This window comes from Toxotes jaculatrix, chromosome 12, assembly GCF_017976425.1.
Source record: "Toxotes jaculatrix isolate fToxJac2 chromosome 12, fToxJac2.pri, whole genome shotgun sequence".
Classification (NCBI taxonomy): Eukaryota; Metazoa; Chordata; class Actinopteri; family Toxotidae; genus Toxotes; species Toxotes jaculatrix.
Genome location: NC_054405.1, coordinates 24,163,891 through 24,181,569, shown reverse-complemented (window position 1 = coordinate 24,181,569; position 17,679 = coordinate 24,163,891). Strand labels below are relative to the sequence as shown.

Here is a 17,679-nt window from a genome sequence, read left to right as displayed (position 1 = left end):
GTTTTTTGCAAGTTAATTTACCTCTGGACAGATGCCATCTGAAAATATGTCTAAGGAGAGGAGAGATGAGTATCAGTCAGTCATTTGGAAAGGGAGTTTCTATAAAAACACAACTTCCTTTGATGAAGTGTGTGTCCTCTCTGTCTCTAGTTTTCTGTCCTGTGAGAAGAAAACTTTGGCAAGTATAGTTAGTGAACTATTCTTGAAGATAATCCTGGAACAGCAGAGTAACTTGTCCAATATATGATGAAATACATGTGTTGAAATAGTGCCATGTCTTTTTTAAAGGGTTTAAACACAGCGTCTACTTACACGAGTGGGAGAAAACATCTTAGTTCAGTTAGTCTTTGTCTAATTAGGAACACCTGACTCCTGTTTATTCATGCAATTAACCGTTCAGCCAATCATCTGAATCCAATGGAACACCTTTGGGATGTGGTGGAACGGGACATGAATGTCATTGTTTGAATACACTTTTACTGCTTCGTTTTCTCAGTAAACCTTCAAGTGGTTTGGAAATGGTCCGAATCACTGTGGGCACAATGTGTTATCAAGTTCACTGAGTCATATACACAGTTTGTTGGTTGTAGGGGTTGTGGCGGTGAAAAGTGTTGTCACTGGTGATTGCAAAAGCACAGTTATTGCAATAAACCTAGATCTGGTTGCAGATACAGTTGATAGTGCACACATGAATGATATCTGTTCACTAACTACAGCGTGTCTCGTTGAAGCACATGAAAATGTTCTATAAAACTGACAGGAAATCATACACAAGCAAACATGTCGGCTCAGGTTAAGACTCGGCTCGCCTGCAAACCAGTGATCCTCTGTGTGGGAGGCAACAACTTTCTCCACTCTCTGGCAGTGAAGTGGTACGATTCATGACTCCACAGACACACAAAAAAGAAAAAGTTCAATTCAAAGTGAGCGAATTGGGAGCGTGGTCATTTCCTGTTTTAGCTGAGTGTTGTCATGCCCTCAGCCAAATCACACAAAGCAGCAACGTTTTGTTCTTTATTACATTTATATGGAGTGTACTTTTCTCCGTCTGTATGAATCCAACAACTGACGCTGTGTGTGTTAATGATTGGCCTGATCATGGCTGCATGAGGCCAATAAACCCATTTAGAGCAAACAGCAAAGACAGAGTTTCATTCAAAGACATTACACACACACACACACACACACACACACACACACAGGTTTTTATGACTTTGTTCATGTGCTGTAGTCTAAGCTTTTTTTTTTTTTCTTTTTTTGATTTATTAACTTTGATCTCTGTGTTCTCCCTCTGGATCCTGTGTAAACTCTAGTAGTTTTTTTTTTTTGTTGTTGTTGTTTTTCTTTTTGTTAACATAAGGTCAGTAAATTTTAAAGGGAGTAATCCACAGTTTAAATGAGCCAATCACTGACTGAAGGGGATGTTTACACCTGCAGCTTTACCTCAGCTGGCACTGCCTCTTCTACCTGAGTTGGATGCTTTGGCTCGTCAATTCTCCATGATAGGATTCCTTCAGTGGTCCTCCCATCCCCTGTTATAGTGCGCCCTCTTGTGGCGGACAGCTCAACTTACAAGTGTATTGTGTCAGACTACATTGGCTTTCACTATGGTATTTTATCTCCTGGGATCCACTGGGACAACCTTCAACCCAGAGCGTAGTGTATATAGTAGTGATAATGGTCACTAGTCAAGAGCTTCAGCCAGTGTTATATTCATAAGAGGTCAGAATACTGAGGTGCTGAGGTCAAAATATGAGAAACAGCACAAAGACACCAGGCATTAAATTGCACCAAAAACATTTTTTATTCTATAAAAGAAGAAGGAAGGGAGGGGGAAATAATCACAACTGTACAGGGAGAAACTGACTTTTAAACACCATGAGTCACAGTATCAAAAAGCTCACGTTTTCCTCACTGATCTTTACACATTTGTTCTGTACAAATTAAAAAAAAAAACAAAAAAGAAAAAACAAAAATATTATTAATAATTGTATTATTATAATGATAACTGCATTGCACTGAGTAAATATAGTACTGGCCCATAAGTTACTGCATTCAATAGAAAATACCTAAAATTTGTGATTTGCAGAGGAAGTGATTCGTGGTGAGTTGAGGCACTCGCACACAGACGGACACAAGTCAGTGACGTCACCCTCAGACATGAACTCTATCCCACTAAGGTCTCAGCAGGGACAAAACGTTTTTAAATGTCGCTGTTTTCAGATGAACATTCCTGCTTTATACACAAACAGAAAGTTTAGAGGAATACTGAGGAAAACAAGCTTGTACAAACCGCAACGAAAACAACGGGAAGCAGGAAAAACACGAACACATGCATCAGTCTCCAACACCAGCGGAAAGACTTTGTCTGGGTCATCGTCAACAGGCTCTGAGGCGTAATAACTGACCATCCTTAGTGTGGCACTGGAGGTTTTAGTGTGTGTGTGTTCGTCTCTGTTTGTAATATACCAATTTAGCTGCATTACGTAATGACACCTGCTCTGTGGGGTAAATGACCCTAGATATTAAAAGCGGGTTAAGATCAGTGTTGTTAAATACAAAAGTTTTGAGTGGTTGCTTTAAATATATATATCAGAAATATGTCTCACCTACTTGTAGTGGTATCTAGCCATGCACACAGCTTTGGGTTTATTTTTGCAGGGTTTTGGATATCTGCCTCTGTCTCAGAACAGTGGAGGTGTTGTTGTGATGTTCTGAAGATTAAGAAATTGATTTTCAATTTTCAGCGGCAACATCTTTCTTTCCAAAAACAATGCCCCGAATAGTCTGTTGATCCACGGGACGCCACTGTTTTGAGTTTTCATTGGATCTCTGCTGAAGAAATCCCCATGAAAACCGAGCATGAAGTTTCATTCTTGGCTTTGCAAATAGTAGATTGACTAAATAATCTTGACTAAAGGTCTGTTGCAAAACTGGTCACAGCACAGGAGGCGAACGGAGAAAGATCAAAGAGGCCGTTTACATCTGAGTTAATGTTATCGTGTCACCTATCTCCATAATAACTGAGTAAAGTCAATCCACTGGAAATGTTCATCATCAAAGCTCTGAAAAGTGTTCAGAAGCAAAATCCCATTCATCTCCACTGCACTGTGACAGAGGCAGAAATTTCACAGACAAATTTCACAAACAGACAAACAGAGCCAAAGCTATGTGCACGATCAGATACCATTACAGGTGAGAAGATGCTTCTTCTGTAATTTTGGGTGAACCAAAACGTTGAAGCAGGGAACTAAGCTGTTCCTCAGTTTTATCAAACCATTTCTCATTTTGTATCTTTCAAAAAACTGGAAACGTTTTTCCGCCCGTATTCTGAGTTAAATGCGTATTCAGTACTGTACTAATAGAAAATGTGAACACTTCTTCATTTAACCCGAAATAAGTTAAGTTATTTTGTTCTTCAAAGTCAGAATTTCAGATGGGAGAAAGTTCATTAGTATATTTTAACTGTTTATATATTATAGGTGTAAAAGCAGGTTGAATATTTTTGCATCTACAACTTTTGTAACTTTTCAACAAATCTGACCTCCAATGAGTAAAACCAGAGAGTGTACAACCAAAAAAAAAAAAAAAAAAAAAAAAAAAAAAAAGAAAGAAGAAGAAGAAGAAGAAGCAGAACATATATTTTTAAGCCCTGTCTGACCTGGACATTTCTGTCAACTAAAGCTAGAGAGTAAAAAAAATGTTTTTTGACCCAAACCAACTAAATGTCACATTTCTCTTACTGTTTTGTGATGTTTTAAATCAGGTCCAGTGCAGAAGGATCAAGCTCTGTCGTAATAAATTGATTCCTAATTAATCATTTTCAATGTGATTTCTCAGTGGAGTTGTTTTTTTCCTCAGATCTTTAATGTTAAAAGGAACCCCACTTTCTCACACACACTGACATGCTCACCAACGTCACTATAAGAAAACAAGAAGGCTACTCTCCATGCAACACAAGTGTGCACAACACAAGTGGGACCATTTTTTTTAAGAAACTACGAAACAAACGTATTATTAGATTTGAAAAAATGAACACATGATGAAACACACTTCATCAAACCAACAGAGGAAGAAGAAAAAAAAGATTTTTTCACATTATCTAGTCAGTGTTAAAAATAGAAATTCACCCGTTACATTTACTCTGCACTTTCTGATTATATACATTTATGTACATGGATTTCTCTTAATTATTTGTCCTTAATGTCTTTATCAACAGTTTACAAAAGAAAGAAAATTGCAATCAAATGCATATACTCTTCTAGAAAGATGTGCTTAGTAACTATGTTTTTTGTTTTTTTGTTTTTAAGTTGAAGCAGAGGGGGGTGTTAAGAGAATGGGAACATTGCATTGCTCTGCACTGCAAAATCCCTCCAGACAAGTGACTAAATTTAGTTCAGTTTCTTTACACTGGTTGTCTGTAAATGATTTTCCTTATTTTACACACTCACTTTTTTTGTGATTAATAATAATAATAATTATAAGATTTCCCAAACCAGATTCTGTGACTTGCTAAGAGGGATATATATTTTTGCAGTGTGCAGACCAAATAACAATCTGCCCTGTTCATGGCATGCACTCAGCTCACAGGAAGCCTGCACGTCCATCTCAGTTATCATACTATGAAAAGTCAGATGTATAACAGTTTGCTCTCACTTACTAGCTTTTCAGAGGTGGCTTTGTTCAGTGATCATCAGCACAGGCTTCTTCTTCACATCCTGACCTCCCTTTAGGGTTCTAGTTACGACCTAGGTGAGCTGCATATCAGCAGTACAACTACCAGCTAGTGCTCTACTACTGAGTTCAGAACAGCGCTTTTAGCGAGGTCTGCGTTATGTTGCATAATCAAGTTCAGCCCAGATCAGGAGCTGAAAAACAGCCCCCTTAAGACATGGACACTGTGGGTTACAGCAGGGTCAGGGGGTCGCTTCTGCTCCAACTGTGTTCAAAAAAATTTTACAGCTTAAAAAATGTGCTGCTTAGATTTGGAGTTCAGCACAGGCTAGATATTAGGGGGTGTTATGTCAGGAAGGTTTTAGACATGAAAACTTCAGGAAGAAGGCATAAAAATTTACTTCTCTGTTAGACTTTATTCTAAGTTAGTTTTTTGAGTTCTGTCACAACGGAAATAAACTCAGTTGAAAGAGGACCGACCCCCACCCTGGTAGAAATGCTAGTGAGGAGAGCGCTTAGTTTCCCCGTGGTTTAAACCCCAGGCACTACGGACCCTGACAGCCCGACACAGTGCCAGGTTTCTCCCAGAACCACTGACAGACGGCCTGGCCACTGTGACCTTCGGCGGCAGCCATGTTGGCCCCACAGTAATGTTGCTCCATAGATTTTGTAATGTCATAAAAACAGTGCAAATGGCTTTTTACATTGGGTGCTTCATGTAGAATTTTTAAGGAGACAAATGCTAGACTTTCACAAAACTAAGACCACATTTACCCAACAGCTAAATATGAATAAAAAGAAGCTGATCCTTTCCTTTTCGCTTTTCTCCTCTGTTATCACCAAAATAAAAAACTTTAAATCTGCTTGTTCTGGAGGAACAGCGCCCCCTTCCTGATTTGTGCTGTGAAGCAATTCAGCAGATTTTCTGCCATAACTGTCCAGCTGGGTCACCGTGTAAAATACTGAGAAGACGCCTGTAAAGAGTAAAAGGCTTTCCAGCAACAGTCCCATCTGTTTTCAAGGCAATTTGTCTCCAATGTGAACTTTCAAAACTGCTGTACGTGGCACCTTTCACTTCTTGGTTTCAAACGCTAAAAAGCATGCTAAGCACTGACTGCTGTGAGGGAACATCCTTTCTGCAGAAAGCAAAGAGGAATAAACAAACCCACACTGCAAAGATCAGGTTCTCATGGACAAACAGGACCATGCCTCAGTCAGTGGAGACTCACAGTTGATCTTTGGCCAGACGTCTTCTGTCAGAGGTTCTGGTTTCGCCCTTACAGATTGACTTCGGTTATTAAGGCTCAACGGGCAAGAGGTAAAAGAACAACAAGTGCCCGGAACACACACTCGTAAAAATCTTAAGTTCTGATTATGTGTTTGTCTCAAAACATGCACACTCACCCAAATACACACACACATACACACACAAACAACGCACGCAAAAAACACACACTCAGAAAAGCTCCCCTATTCCCTGCATGAGAGTTTTACTTGTAATCTCTAACTATTTGTGTCTCCTCTGTCTTTTTTTCACAGCCTCAGAACACAACAAAAGGATCTGAAATCTTTTTTTTTTTTTTTAAAGGGTGTCATTCTGTTAAGAGTGCCACCCCGGCAAAGAAGATAAAAAAAAAAAAAACAGAACTGAAGGCCTTATTTCAAAAAACAACAACAACAACGACGCATAAAAAGCAAATACTGTTATCGAAGAAGAATCACAAAGGTGTGTGCGGGGGAAGAACACGCAAACGACAATAATGTGATTGATACAATGAAAACAAATGAATCTTTATAAAGTTCACAGTCTTGTAGCTCCCTGTACCAGGGGAGGGGGTTGAAAAGGGGTTGGGGAGGGAGGGGGAGGCGGGGGTCGGTACAAAACCAGCTACTTTTAAATCTCAGCCTCCGACACCTCAGATATGTTTGCGTAAGAGGAAATGTGTTCCATGTGACTTCAGCTGCTGTGGAAAAGCTCACCACTTGCACGCACACATAACACAGACTCGCACACTGACATGCACAGAGTTGGGAAACCTTTACTTTGAAAATCCACTGCAGTTTTGCGCACAGGAACTATAGCTCTGAGAAGGGCTGGGTATGGAGCTCAAATAATGTTTTTGGTACCAACCAAAAATGTCCATAGGACTAGCAGATTATTGAACTTTTTTTTTTTTTTATTGGATGGTTCCTGATTTAGATCATTTGCCAGTTTTGCCCTGGTTCTTTCAGTCACATCACAGTTAGAGAAAAGGGTAAAATTCCTGAGCTCCAAAAGATTCCCTGGAAATTGTTCTTGAGGTGGAATCCGGGTCACGTTAGGAAATCACCTTTGCTTCCAAAAATCCATAATATATGAAATTTTGGCTTCAAATAACTTCCCAACTCTGGATATGTACAGTTACTGTAAAAGAAAAGAAAAAAAAAGAAAAGAAGAGCAGCTGAAGAGACATCAGTTTCAAGATTCCTCTTGTCTTTTTAGTTTAATAACAGTACACACTCGTCATTCCTCCTCTTGTCCTTTACTCTTCCTCCTCTTCTTTGGATGGATGGATGCATGTGATGGATGGATGAACGTCCCTGCTGCTGGATGTCCTTCAGTCCATCCTTCTTTCTGATGAGGAGAAGTATGTGATGGGGGGGCTGAGTTAGAGGGTGGCAGGGAGGGGACTGTTTTGGGGTAGGAGAGGCATTTGGTGGACGGTGATGGTGATGATGAAGATGATGATGATGATGATGTCTTGAAATACACACGGTAAAAAAAAAATCCTGTAGCCTCCACTTTGCACAAACACACACACACACACAAAAACAGACACATTCCTGATGTTCCTGCAATTCCAAGATGAAGAGGAGGAAGAGGATGGTGGAGGTATCATCTTTTATGTCTGCTGATGGGGCATAAAATCCTAACTGAGGGAGGTCAGCAGGGGCGAGGAGTGAAACAGGAAGTAGCACGGGTTCAAGTGGGGTGGGGGGCACTGGTACAAGATGTGCTGCGAGGGACATAGAGACATCAGGGGCAAAGAGGTTGGGGGAGGCTGATGGGGAGTTGTGAGTGCTGGAGAGGGGGAAGTCAGAGTTCACATCATGACGTGGCGGCGGCGGTGCAGGGAGAGGTGGTCGGACCGGGAGAAGGAGCGGTCGCACTCGGTGCAGCGGAAAGGTTTGATTCCTGTGTGCTTGCGGAAGTGTCGGGTCAGCTCGTCAGAGCGGGCGAAGCGCCAGGTGCAGCCCTCCCAGGTACAGTGGTAGGGCTTCTCTCCTGGAGGGAGACAGGAGAGACGAGTTAAAGGACGAGAAAGAAAAGGAGGAAGCAAAACAAGGAAGGGAAAGGAAAGAAAGACTGGGATCATAGTGGAAATGTGTCAATGATTTGCAGAAAAAAGTGTCACAACCCATCGAATCCTGCTTTATTTGATTATTTACTGATACTAATGATCACTGAATATTAGCAGAGGATGATGAATATATGAAGATAAATGGATTTGGATGGATTTTGTTGCATTGTTGGTGTGTGTTTTGCTCAGGTCTCACCTGTGTGTATCCTCCTGTGGGCTTTGAGGTGGGAACTCTTGGTGTAAACTTTTTTACAGCCTTCATAGTCACACATGTGGATTCGCCTTCTCTTGATGTCCGGCGAATCTGGATCGACGGGCTCTAAGTCCATGACTGACCTGAGGACAGAAAAGGATCAAGACACTTTGAGAGACTGTTATTGACTCAAGTCTTTAAAGGACAATTTGTCCTTAGTGTGTTGTTTATGTTGTTTGAGAACCAAACTCTGTTAAAAAAAATCTGAACTTTTATTTACATGTTATGCCCCATTTAAAAAAAAAAAAAATCAACCTGGTTTATGTTTTGGAGCTATTTCATGTGCACCATCAGGCTCAGACCACCAGGGGGCGTCAGAGAGTCACACTTTGCTCAGCAGAGCTGCACAACTGCTTCCACTCAGCATTACTGAATCTCTCTCACACACCAACAAGAGAGAGAATCTGACAAACTAAACCCATTCACTCTTCTGTGTGTGTCGGTCTGTTTGCGTCTCTACCCCCCCCCCCCCCCCCCCCCCCCCAAAATCTTAAATCATTATTCAGAGGTCGACATGTCTCGAATGAGATATTCTGATTTATTGTATTTTGACATTCATTTGATAATTGTGGTGTAAATAAAGTTGATTTGAAAAAACACTGCCCTCCCTTGCCATTTTACAAGGAAGTGTGACGGCAAACTGCATTACGTAACCCTGTTTACACCCCAGTTCTGGGACAGCCCTGCCCAGCAACACACACACACACACACACACACACACACACACAAACACACACACACACATATATTAAAAAGAACACAACCACAAACACACTTGTTCACTTTGTTTCTATTAAACATTCTCTGTCTCTGACGGCCTCTATCTCTTACAGTGTGTCTCATATACACACACACACACACACACACACACAACTGCTAACCGCACCCAGAATTTCTGTTACAGTCAGGCAGCCTCGCCCACTGGGTGTGGCAGGAGGTCCGCCTTAATCTTACTAATAAACACACTGGACGCACACATGCACACACAAGTAAATCTGTCTGAGAGTAAGAGTCATCACCGGCACACTAACCTTAACTCTGCAGCCTTCAGTAACAACTTTTCAAACGTCCAAGCTTTCGTTGAGGGGACCAAATGTCCTCATTTATGCCATGTGTACTGAGCATGCATACACACACACACACACTTGTGTCCCTGTGAAACAGCCAGGGCGTCTCCAGTGTGTTCTGCCGTACAGAGGGTTATGTAAGGTTATATAAGTGTCCAGTCATGGCAGCGCTGCAGTAATGTAATTAGTCAGGAGACTGTAGGCAGGGGAGATGGTCCACACAGAGACCACGTCTCTCATTAACCCTGCTGTGCGTTATCTCTCCCCGCAGCCCTGCTGACTTGTATCGTGAACTTTACACTCAAATGACGTCACGCTTGGTTTTATAGTTTATGTCCTGTCAACAGCTTTACAGACGTCGGATTTACGGTGGAAGTCTGGGGATTTTCTTTTGTTGCAGTACCATGATTGGCCATTAGGACAGTAACGCTAGCGCTCATCATCACATCCAGCTCCATCAGTGGGGTTTTAGCTTAGGTGAAGGATGTGGCTCCTTTGGTTTAGCATAAAGTCCAAATTATCCTTTTTAGCAACAATCACACAGCTCTGATAACCTGAGACACAACTGAACAACAAAAAACATCCAAAACCGAGAAGAAACCCACAGCAACTGAAGCTTGTCTGGTTATTTTCTGCATATCTGTTACAAATGTGCTCTTTCATGTAGGAATATTTTATTATTGTAACTAATACTGTAATTATTATAACGCGGGACACACTGCTTTTTAAACTGTTCCTAAATAATGTTTGTTTCTTGCGTCCATGTGCATCATGGACTCACCCTGCATCGAGGCTCTGGGCGCTGAGGGAGGCCGATCCAGACTCTGTACCGCTCTCTGCATCGCTGTCACTCTGATACTCCACCGGAGACGTTGAACCTGGCTTGATACGAACTGCAGAGAGGACAGGGCGGGGGGAATGATGGTAGGAGAGCAGACAGAAAGAGGGAAAGGAGGGACATAAAACAGAAACGGTGGCACAAAGAGGAAGAAAAGATGGAAATTTAGACAGATGGGATGGACAGAAATTGAGGAAGGACGATGGAGGGCATGAGGCCAAGTGACAGAGATTAATCAAAGAATGAAATTAGGAAATGGATGAAGCAGAAGAAGAAGGGAAGAGAGAGAATAGAAAGAAGGAGAGGAGGGGTGGAAACAGACATAATAGAACAGCAGGGGGTTAATAACTTCTTAAAAGCGATGCCTGGATTCCAGCAACTTCGCAAGACAAAGACTTGCCCCAATTGTGTGTGTGTGTGTGTGTGTGTGTGTGTGTGTAGGTGTGGTCTGCTAGGCTGCAGAATTGATGGATAAAATTTGCGTCCAAAGCCCATGCTGGCTTTCTCTGCGTGTCTCCTCGTTCCTCCATCTTTCCCAACGTTTCAGTGTTTACCTTCTGTTAAGAGAAACATCCTGTCCGTTCATTCCCTCCCACTTCAACAACCTTTTCCCAATGTCAAAGCAGAAGGAAGACGACGTGAACAGATGTTAATGAAAAATATCCTGCAGAAGTCACAGACAATGCTAATTAGCAATTAACTGAAAGACAAATCTCTCGAGGCGATCAGAAGCCTCCGCTGGTTGTCCTCAGGTTTTGGTGGGCTGTGATGAATTCTAACTAGTTTGTCATCAAGGCGCACAGTCATTTTTGAGTTTTGGTCTTGCTTTTGAATTCCAGATAGCCGGCAGCAAGTGCTCACAAGGCATTTTCTGCTGCATGCTGGGTATCTGGAAGTTTAAAGTCTGATATGCAGAGGGAACACAGCCTTTCTCAGTGTGGGATCTCACAAGAACAAAAGATTTTATATGTAAAGCTGCTGTAATCAATAGTTTTATTAACAGTGGGTCAAAGTGCTGCTGATACAGATAATTATCAGCCAGCTCTAAAGTTCTCCTCAGCTCTTTCAGCTTCTTTCGGGTCGTTGTTTTGGTTTCATGGCTCTCTTCAGCACCACTTCTGGTAGCAGTCAACAGGTTTAGTGAAAAGCTCTAAGAGTCGACTGTACACTACCCTCCTGAGCAAAGCTGGCGATACGCCATGTAGATTCACATGTTCATTTTTGGGTGAAACATTCACACTGGTGGACGTAGATTCAGCAGGTGGCCAGAAACATGATACTAAATGAATGCTAATGCTGCTCCATGTCAGCAGGATGTGTAAATAAGCAACTGTTTGTAACATGCCCTGTTAGCACCTGTAACCACACTCCACAGCTCTGTCACAGAGTGGTGTAGTAGATCTGTGCATCACTGCAGCAAGGTGAGCAGCTAAACCACCGAAGGACAGACAAGACAGGGGTTTTTAGGGGTTGTTTTTATAAGGTAATTGCTGCGTTTAGTTTCGACAGGCCCCACATGGCCAAAAAATTCATCTAATGCAAGTTTTCTTTTTGATTAATAATTTAATTTTCGGCCAGCGACGCTGATTTTATGTGTACAAAAGCAACAATTATTTTTACTCAGAAACCTGAGGAGTTTTTGCACTACAAAAACTCCTTTTTTTCTTATCAATCATTATCATTGTTCATGGGTTGGGGTATGGGGTTTTTAAAACACAGAGTAGAAATCAACTTCCTCGAGCTGTTAAAACCAGTGTGATGATACAGGCAGACAGAAATCAGCTCCAATGTGAAACACCAATGCTCGCAGCAGCACAGGAAGCAAACACTCACACATTTCTGTTTACTCTACACCGGGTGGCTGCATGTCTGCGAGATCACAGGCTGCTCGAACTCGGACGCAGCATTAGTGACATTCAGAACTCTAAAGTCTGAAGTCAGGACAGACTGACTGATACGACGATGCAGCTGTTCATTCATTAATTAACTTTAATCAATCAAAAGGAAGTTATGTGTAATTTACTAGTTACTGGGTTAAAATGTTGTGGTATTTTTGTGAACATTGTCAGAGTCAGACAGCAGCACGAAGTTATTTACACTCTTAGTTATACATACACTCTCTCTCCTTGTGTCTGTCGGTGTCTCTCGCTCCTGCATCACTCCCTCTTTTCTTTTCCCCAAATTAACAGTTTGACTATTTCACAGGCTGCTGCTTATCTGAGGCAATATGACAAAAAGTGGAAAACATTACATGAGCAAACAGAGAACAATTCAGACCCCGACACCCCCCGCCCCCCCGCCCCGTATCTACAGGAATGTGGCAGCCATACTGTTCAAAGTCCAGCCTGGAGAGAGCAGGGAGGGGCGGGGTGGTTGGAAGGGTGACGCAAGGAATTTGGGTGGAGTATCTGTGTGTGCGTGTGTGTTGGTGTGGGGAGGGTCACACACCAAAAGAAGTGTTCTTTGTCTCTGGAGACAATTAAGCCGCCCCCACCCCTCCGCCATCGCAGCCTTCCTCTTTCAAAGGCAAAACGACCCATCTCCTCTCCTCTCGACCCCTGAACCCTCTCCTCCTCATCCTTCCTCACCCCCATGGCACCACCTACTCAACTCCGCACCACCCTCCACCCCCACGCCACCCACCCAGTCTCACACTCTTCCTCCATCTGCATCTATCTCTCCAGCCCTCCCTCTTCTTTTTCTCCCACACAACACCGCAGCACACGGACAGAGAACGTCAGCAGCCTCCAGCTCGTTCTCTTTGCAGGTAAAGGAAAAAGAACAGAAACCACTAAAGTTCCCATCTTTTCTCACTTTCACTCACTCCCCTTGTCTGGCTCACATCTTCAGTCGCTGTTAGTTTCTCCTCTAAGAAACAGAAACAAACTCCTGTCTGTGAAATGCAGCAACGAAACAGAATTTCAGTGTGATCCTGAAGAACAGGTGGCTCCTTCACCGACAACTGAACCTTCACAATCCACCTGGCCCCACTCACTAGATTAGATGAGATTAGATTACATTGCTTCGGGGGACACTTGAATGATTCCTGCGAGGAATCTGAGTAAACGATCACTGTGCCGACTGTAAGTTACTGTATCCCAGTAAAATTGTTTCATAAAAAACTGTCCTTTGTAAACATCCACCAGAGCTTCCTGTATCTTCCTGTATCTTCCTGTAGCTTCCTGTTCGGATAATATGGCTGAACTGCTGTTGATCGTCAGACTGCTCATGTTTCTTTGGACTGACTTCATTATGGTAATGTTGTCACTGCAACCAATAGAAACGACGGTCAAAGCTGCAAAAACAAGAAAAGCAAACGCAGAAGCACAGGGTGTGTCGACACATTGTAATATCACTGTTAGGTGTGGTTACAGGTACAACACCCTGAAACATGCTACTGTTCAGCCTGGTCCAGGGTGTTGTTAGTCTTCAGGAGATTACTGTTACCACTCACTGACATTTACAGACACCGAAACAAAGATGCCAAACGCAGCTTCAAAGGCCCAATGAAAGGGCATCAAAACACACATTGTTGGGGCTGGATGTGAGACAGGGAGGGGAATCTTCAGTGTAAACAGAGAGGCTGTTGGTTATGAAGAAAACGGCAGTTTGTTTTGGCGGAGAGATGTGATTGTTGAAAAATTTGTGATGACTTATTAGTTACACCTACCAGTGCTGCATGAGGTCACCACTGAACATGCTCTGTTTTCCAAGATGTTCAAGTCTCCATTTCATAGGCTCCTTAAAGGTATTAGAGACTGTATAACTTTATACCTGCAGTGTAGTCGCTGCAACAGCAACAGCAACATCGCAAAAGTCAAGAATGACTGAGCATACTTTCACTACTTTCACTTCATTTGATTATTTGCCACTGAATCTAATTTAAATCACAAAGAAAACAGGAAGGGGAAAGCACAGTCGACTGCACAGCTGACACAAAATACAGTAAATTACCATTCTGTCAAATAAGGAAATTCCTCTTTTGCTCTCATTACACATTACCACTGCACAGGTGGGCTCAGTCACATGAGCACAAGCATAATCTAAATTAATTCCATGCAATAAAACCTGTAAGATTCACCACCTTTGTGAACATCGTAATAGTAATAATAGATGTTAGAGACTTGATTCCCTTATGACTCTACACTGTATGGCGTGCAGAATATATTTCCTGCCTACAGCCTAATGGGGGCATCATTTATTAGGAGCATGCCTGAAAAAAGTACGTATAGTACTCTCACAACTGAACACAGCATGTTTTAATGCCTGTTTTGGAGATTTTTGAAAAGCATGCTGGGGAAACAACTGAAGGGGCAGTAAATACATGTAAATTTTAACACACTGTGACATAGAAGCATGTACTGAACGTCACAGGCTGTCGAGGAGAGTAAGAGAGCGAGAGCACCTTCAGGCCAGTTTGTGTGCTGCAGAGGTTTCTGGGAATCACTGCCTCCCTCTCTACATTCCTGAGTGGAGGCCGCGCTGGTCTGGATGAGAGACCAAGGTGAACTGCACTGACTTTACCGAGGGACTTTACCGCAGTTTATCAAAGGGGCAGAGGCCTGTTTTGCCAGCTTGCCTGAACAAATGTCGAGCTTCCCCTGGTGTTTGCTCAGGGATGGATTACACCTCGTTTAACCTCTTTGTTCGTCATTGTTTAATCGATCGAGCGGATAGCTTAGAGTGTTTCAGGCGCACCACACTTAAGGCTGACACAATGACAGTCGGACAAACTCTGACTTCAGGTTGTAGTTTGCTATAAAGACTTTACCACTCGTTTCTCAGAGAAGGTCAGGATATCTGAGGAGCAGAAGCTGTTCAGGTGCATGTTCAGGTATAAGTTAAAAAAAAACAAACACACACACATCATTTGCTATTTGACCACCTGTACAGCAAGTTCCTATTTTGATTTATGAGACATCTTGAGATTTTCCCCTTCAAATTCTTAGAGGACGGAATCAGCTGTTGATGAAACCCTGACAGATGAATATCAAGCAGGGACATTTTTCTACAACATATGTAACATTTCTTTCCACAAGTTTCCTCGCTGAAGTGGGAACATCAATCATCCGGCACATATGGAGAGCATCCAGAACGACAAACATAGACAGGCAGACAGACGGCAAGTCTAACATACCACTAACCTCAAACACACACCAGTCCCCATCGGGAGACACACCGTGCTCCTCCGAGACAGAGAGCTATGCCGTAAATGGCAGTGTGAGCATGCGTGACAGAGTCATGGAAGAACCGTGGCGTGTGTGACAGTCAGAGACAGAGAAGCTGACTGAGGAGAGGAAAGGTCTTGCAATCTAACAGGCATCTCCATTTGACTTCCTTTTCTTAACTGAGTTTACTTCTCAAAATTTGAAGACGCCACTCCCTGTGCTACGCACGACCACAACATCCTGTTTCTGCAAGATGCATATGATATCAAAGAAAAAGAAGATTTCAGAGCACCTCAAAAAACACTCTTCTCCCAGGTAATACCACTGTTCACTCCTGTGCTATCTTCATGGAGGTTTTCATTGTAGCACTCACCAGATCCTTCTGAGCGCCCGTCGCTGCCTATGAGTGGCACTGTAATGGCTGCCGTGGCAACGCCGTCGGTAGGCATGGTGGTGTAGACAACAGGCAGCGACTGCACCACCACGGGGATGGTCTGCAGCTGGCCCACCTTGCTGGGCATGCTGACCGAGGGGATGGTGTGTATGACGTGTAGGATCTGCTGTCCCCCGGCACCCTGCGTGGCCAGGATGGAGCCTGGAGAGAGGACCTGGGGAAGAATGGGGGAATTTCATCTGTTGCTCTAACCCTCATATGTACGCTGTTCTATAAATCACTGCAACAATGGAGGAGGGTGGAGGCTGTAGTTACCATGGAGCCTATCGATTGTACCGCTGAGGGGACTGGTGTGGCCGACAGGCCGGGCTGGGTCACGGCACTGCTGGGTGCAGGGTTGACCGTGGTGCTGGTTGTAGAGGCCGGGAGCGAAGAGGAGCGGGGTTTGTTGAGGGACAGGTCGACGGGTTCGGTCTGGTCCTCGGCAGGGCACGGCTGGGGCGAAGAGGGCTCTGTCTTGCAAACTGGAAACTCAGTCTTCACCTTCAGGTCTGTTGGCTGTGGGCAGTTGATACCTACATCTACCTGCTAGAGAGAAGAGGGGCACGGGAAAGAAATATAACAGACGGTTAGAAAACTGACTGTGCTTATGATGAAAGATGAAAATGATATTTTTGAGTATTTTTATGACCATTTTCATAAAACCAATAAAATATATTTATTTTAGGACAGAAAAGCATCTATAGCATTTACATCATTATGATACTCCTTAAATTGGCTAAATCAAATCATATCCTCAACTTAAGGGCACTCAGGAGTTTTTACTGTGAAAGGACAGAACAGGCCTAATTTTATTTGCAAACTTGTGTATTAATTAAACTGCAGTTAATCGCAGTTAAGCGGAGCATGCCAAAAAAATGTTGATGCATGCTGCTTTATTGTTTGAAAAGCCAGCAGGAGCCTCGCAAACAATCCTCCAAAACAGAAAAGATTTTATTATTTTTCTTCTGTGCTGTTGAGACTGAGCTGGAGACACACGGGCAGAGGAAGCACAGCAGTGAAGCTGTTTTAAACCGTCTCTCTCTGTCAGACGTTCACCACGTTCAGATTCTGGGCTAATGTTAGAATGAAATCATGATTTTCAGTTTGCTACAGCTCTGATTTTCCTCACTAACTGACAGCTACATAACGACGGGTGCTGAGGCTCATGGGTATTATCATATTTGGACCAATTAGCCAAACCAAGCTGATGAAAAAACCTGATTTCACACAACTGAAGCTGGTGGCTGCAACGTAACCCTATCACATCAATCATCGACGAGACTCCTGTGTTTCTCTGTTCAGGAATATTGATGATATAGTCAAAGGAAAACGGTGAAATGGGAATTTACAGCGGGTAAAACCAGCACTGTACGTACTGTGTGTCGTTCAGGGTTTGAACTGATAAACAGTGTTTGAAGTTTTGAGGAACTGCTTCATGCTGAATAAACACGTTCATACAAACTTGCTTCGGACTTTTTCATACTACGCCCTAGTTTTTCTCAGGCTCCTCAGGGGAATGGGGCACCCCACTCAGCACTGCAGCCACCCAGGGCTCAGCTGCCATGTAGCTCGAAAGCACAGGGAACAATGGGTGCTGTGTGGGACACCGGGGGTGGGGTGGGGTAGGGTTCGGAGGAGCAAGGGAAAGAGAGACAGATAGAGCAGGGCTGGGCGGGTATAGAGAGAGACTGGTACAGACTGAGAGAGAGAGAGAGTTAAAAAAAAAAAAAAAGAGAAAGTGAATGAGAGACAGGAGAAATGGAGAGAGAGAGGGAGCAGCAGCGAGCCTCCAGTCCAGGACTTGGCCCCCGTCCAGTTCAGCTGAACATAGCTTGGCTCTGGGTGAGGAGGAGAGGGTGGAGACTACGCTACGCCCTTTTATCGGGTCACGCAGTTCAGCTG

At 43.2% G+C, this 17,679-nt stretch overlaps 1 protein-coding gene across 2 annotated transcripts in view; it reads right to left on the bottom strand.

Annotated features, from left to right (window-relative positions):
* Positions 1-6,854: 6,854 nt before the first annotated feature.
* klf8 (Kruppel-like factor 8) overlaps positions 6,855-17,679 on the bottom strand; it is a 55,330-nt gene continuing 44,505 nt past the window's right edge. The window contains exons 3-7 of one of the 2 annotated variants that reach the window (XM_041051182.1): positions 16,051-16,323; positions 15,715-15,949; positions 10,117-10,228; positions 8,212-8,351; positions 6,855-7,939 (exon numbers count right to left, since the gene is read on the bottom strand). In XM_041051182.1, the coding sequence (XP_040907116.1) occupies positions 7,758-7,939; positions 8,212-8,351; positions 10,117-10,228; positions 15,715-15,949; positions 16,051-16,323 (942 nt within the window). In that variant the 3' untranslated portion in view covers positions 6,855-7,757. The remainder of the gene's footprint in view (positions 7,940-8,211; positions 8,352-10,116; positions 10,229-15,714; positions 15,950-16,050; positions 16,324-17,679) is intronic. The other variant, XM_041051183.1, reaches the window with a different exon arrangement.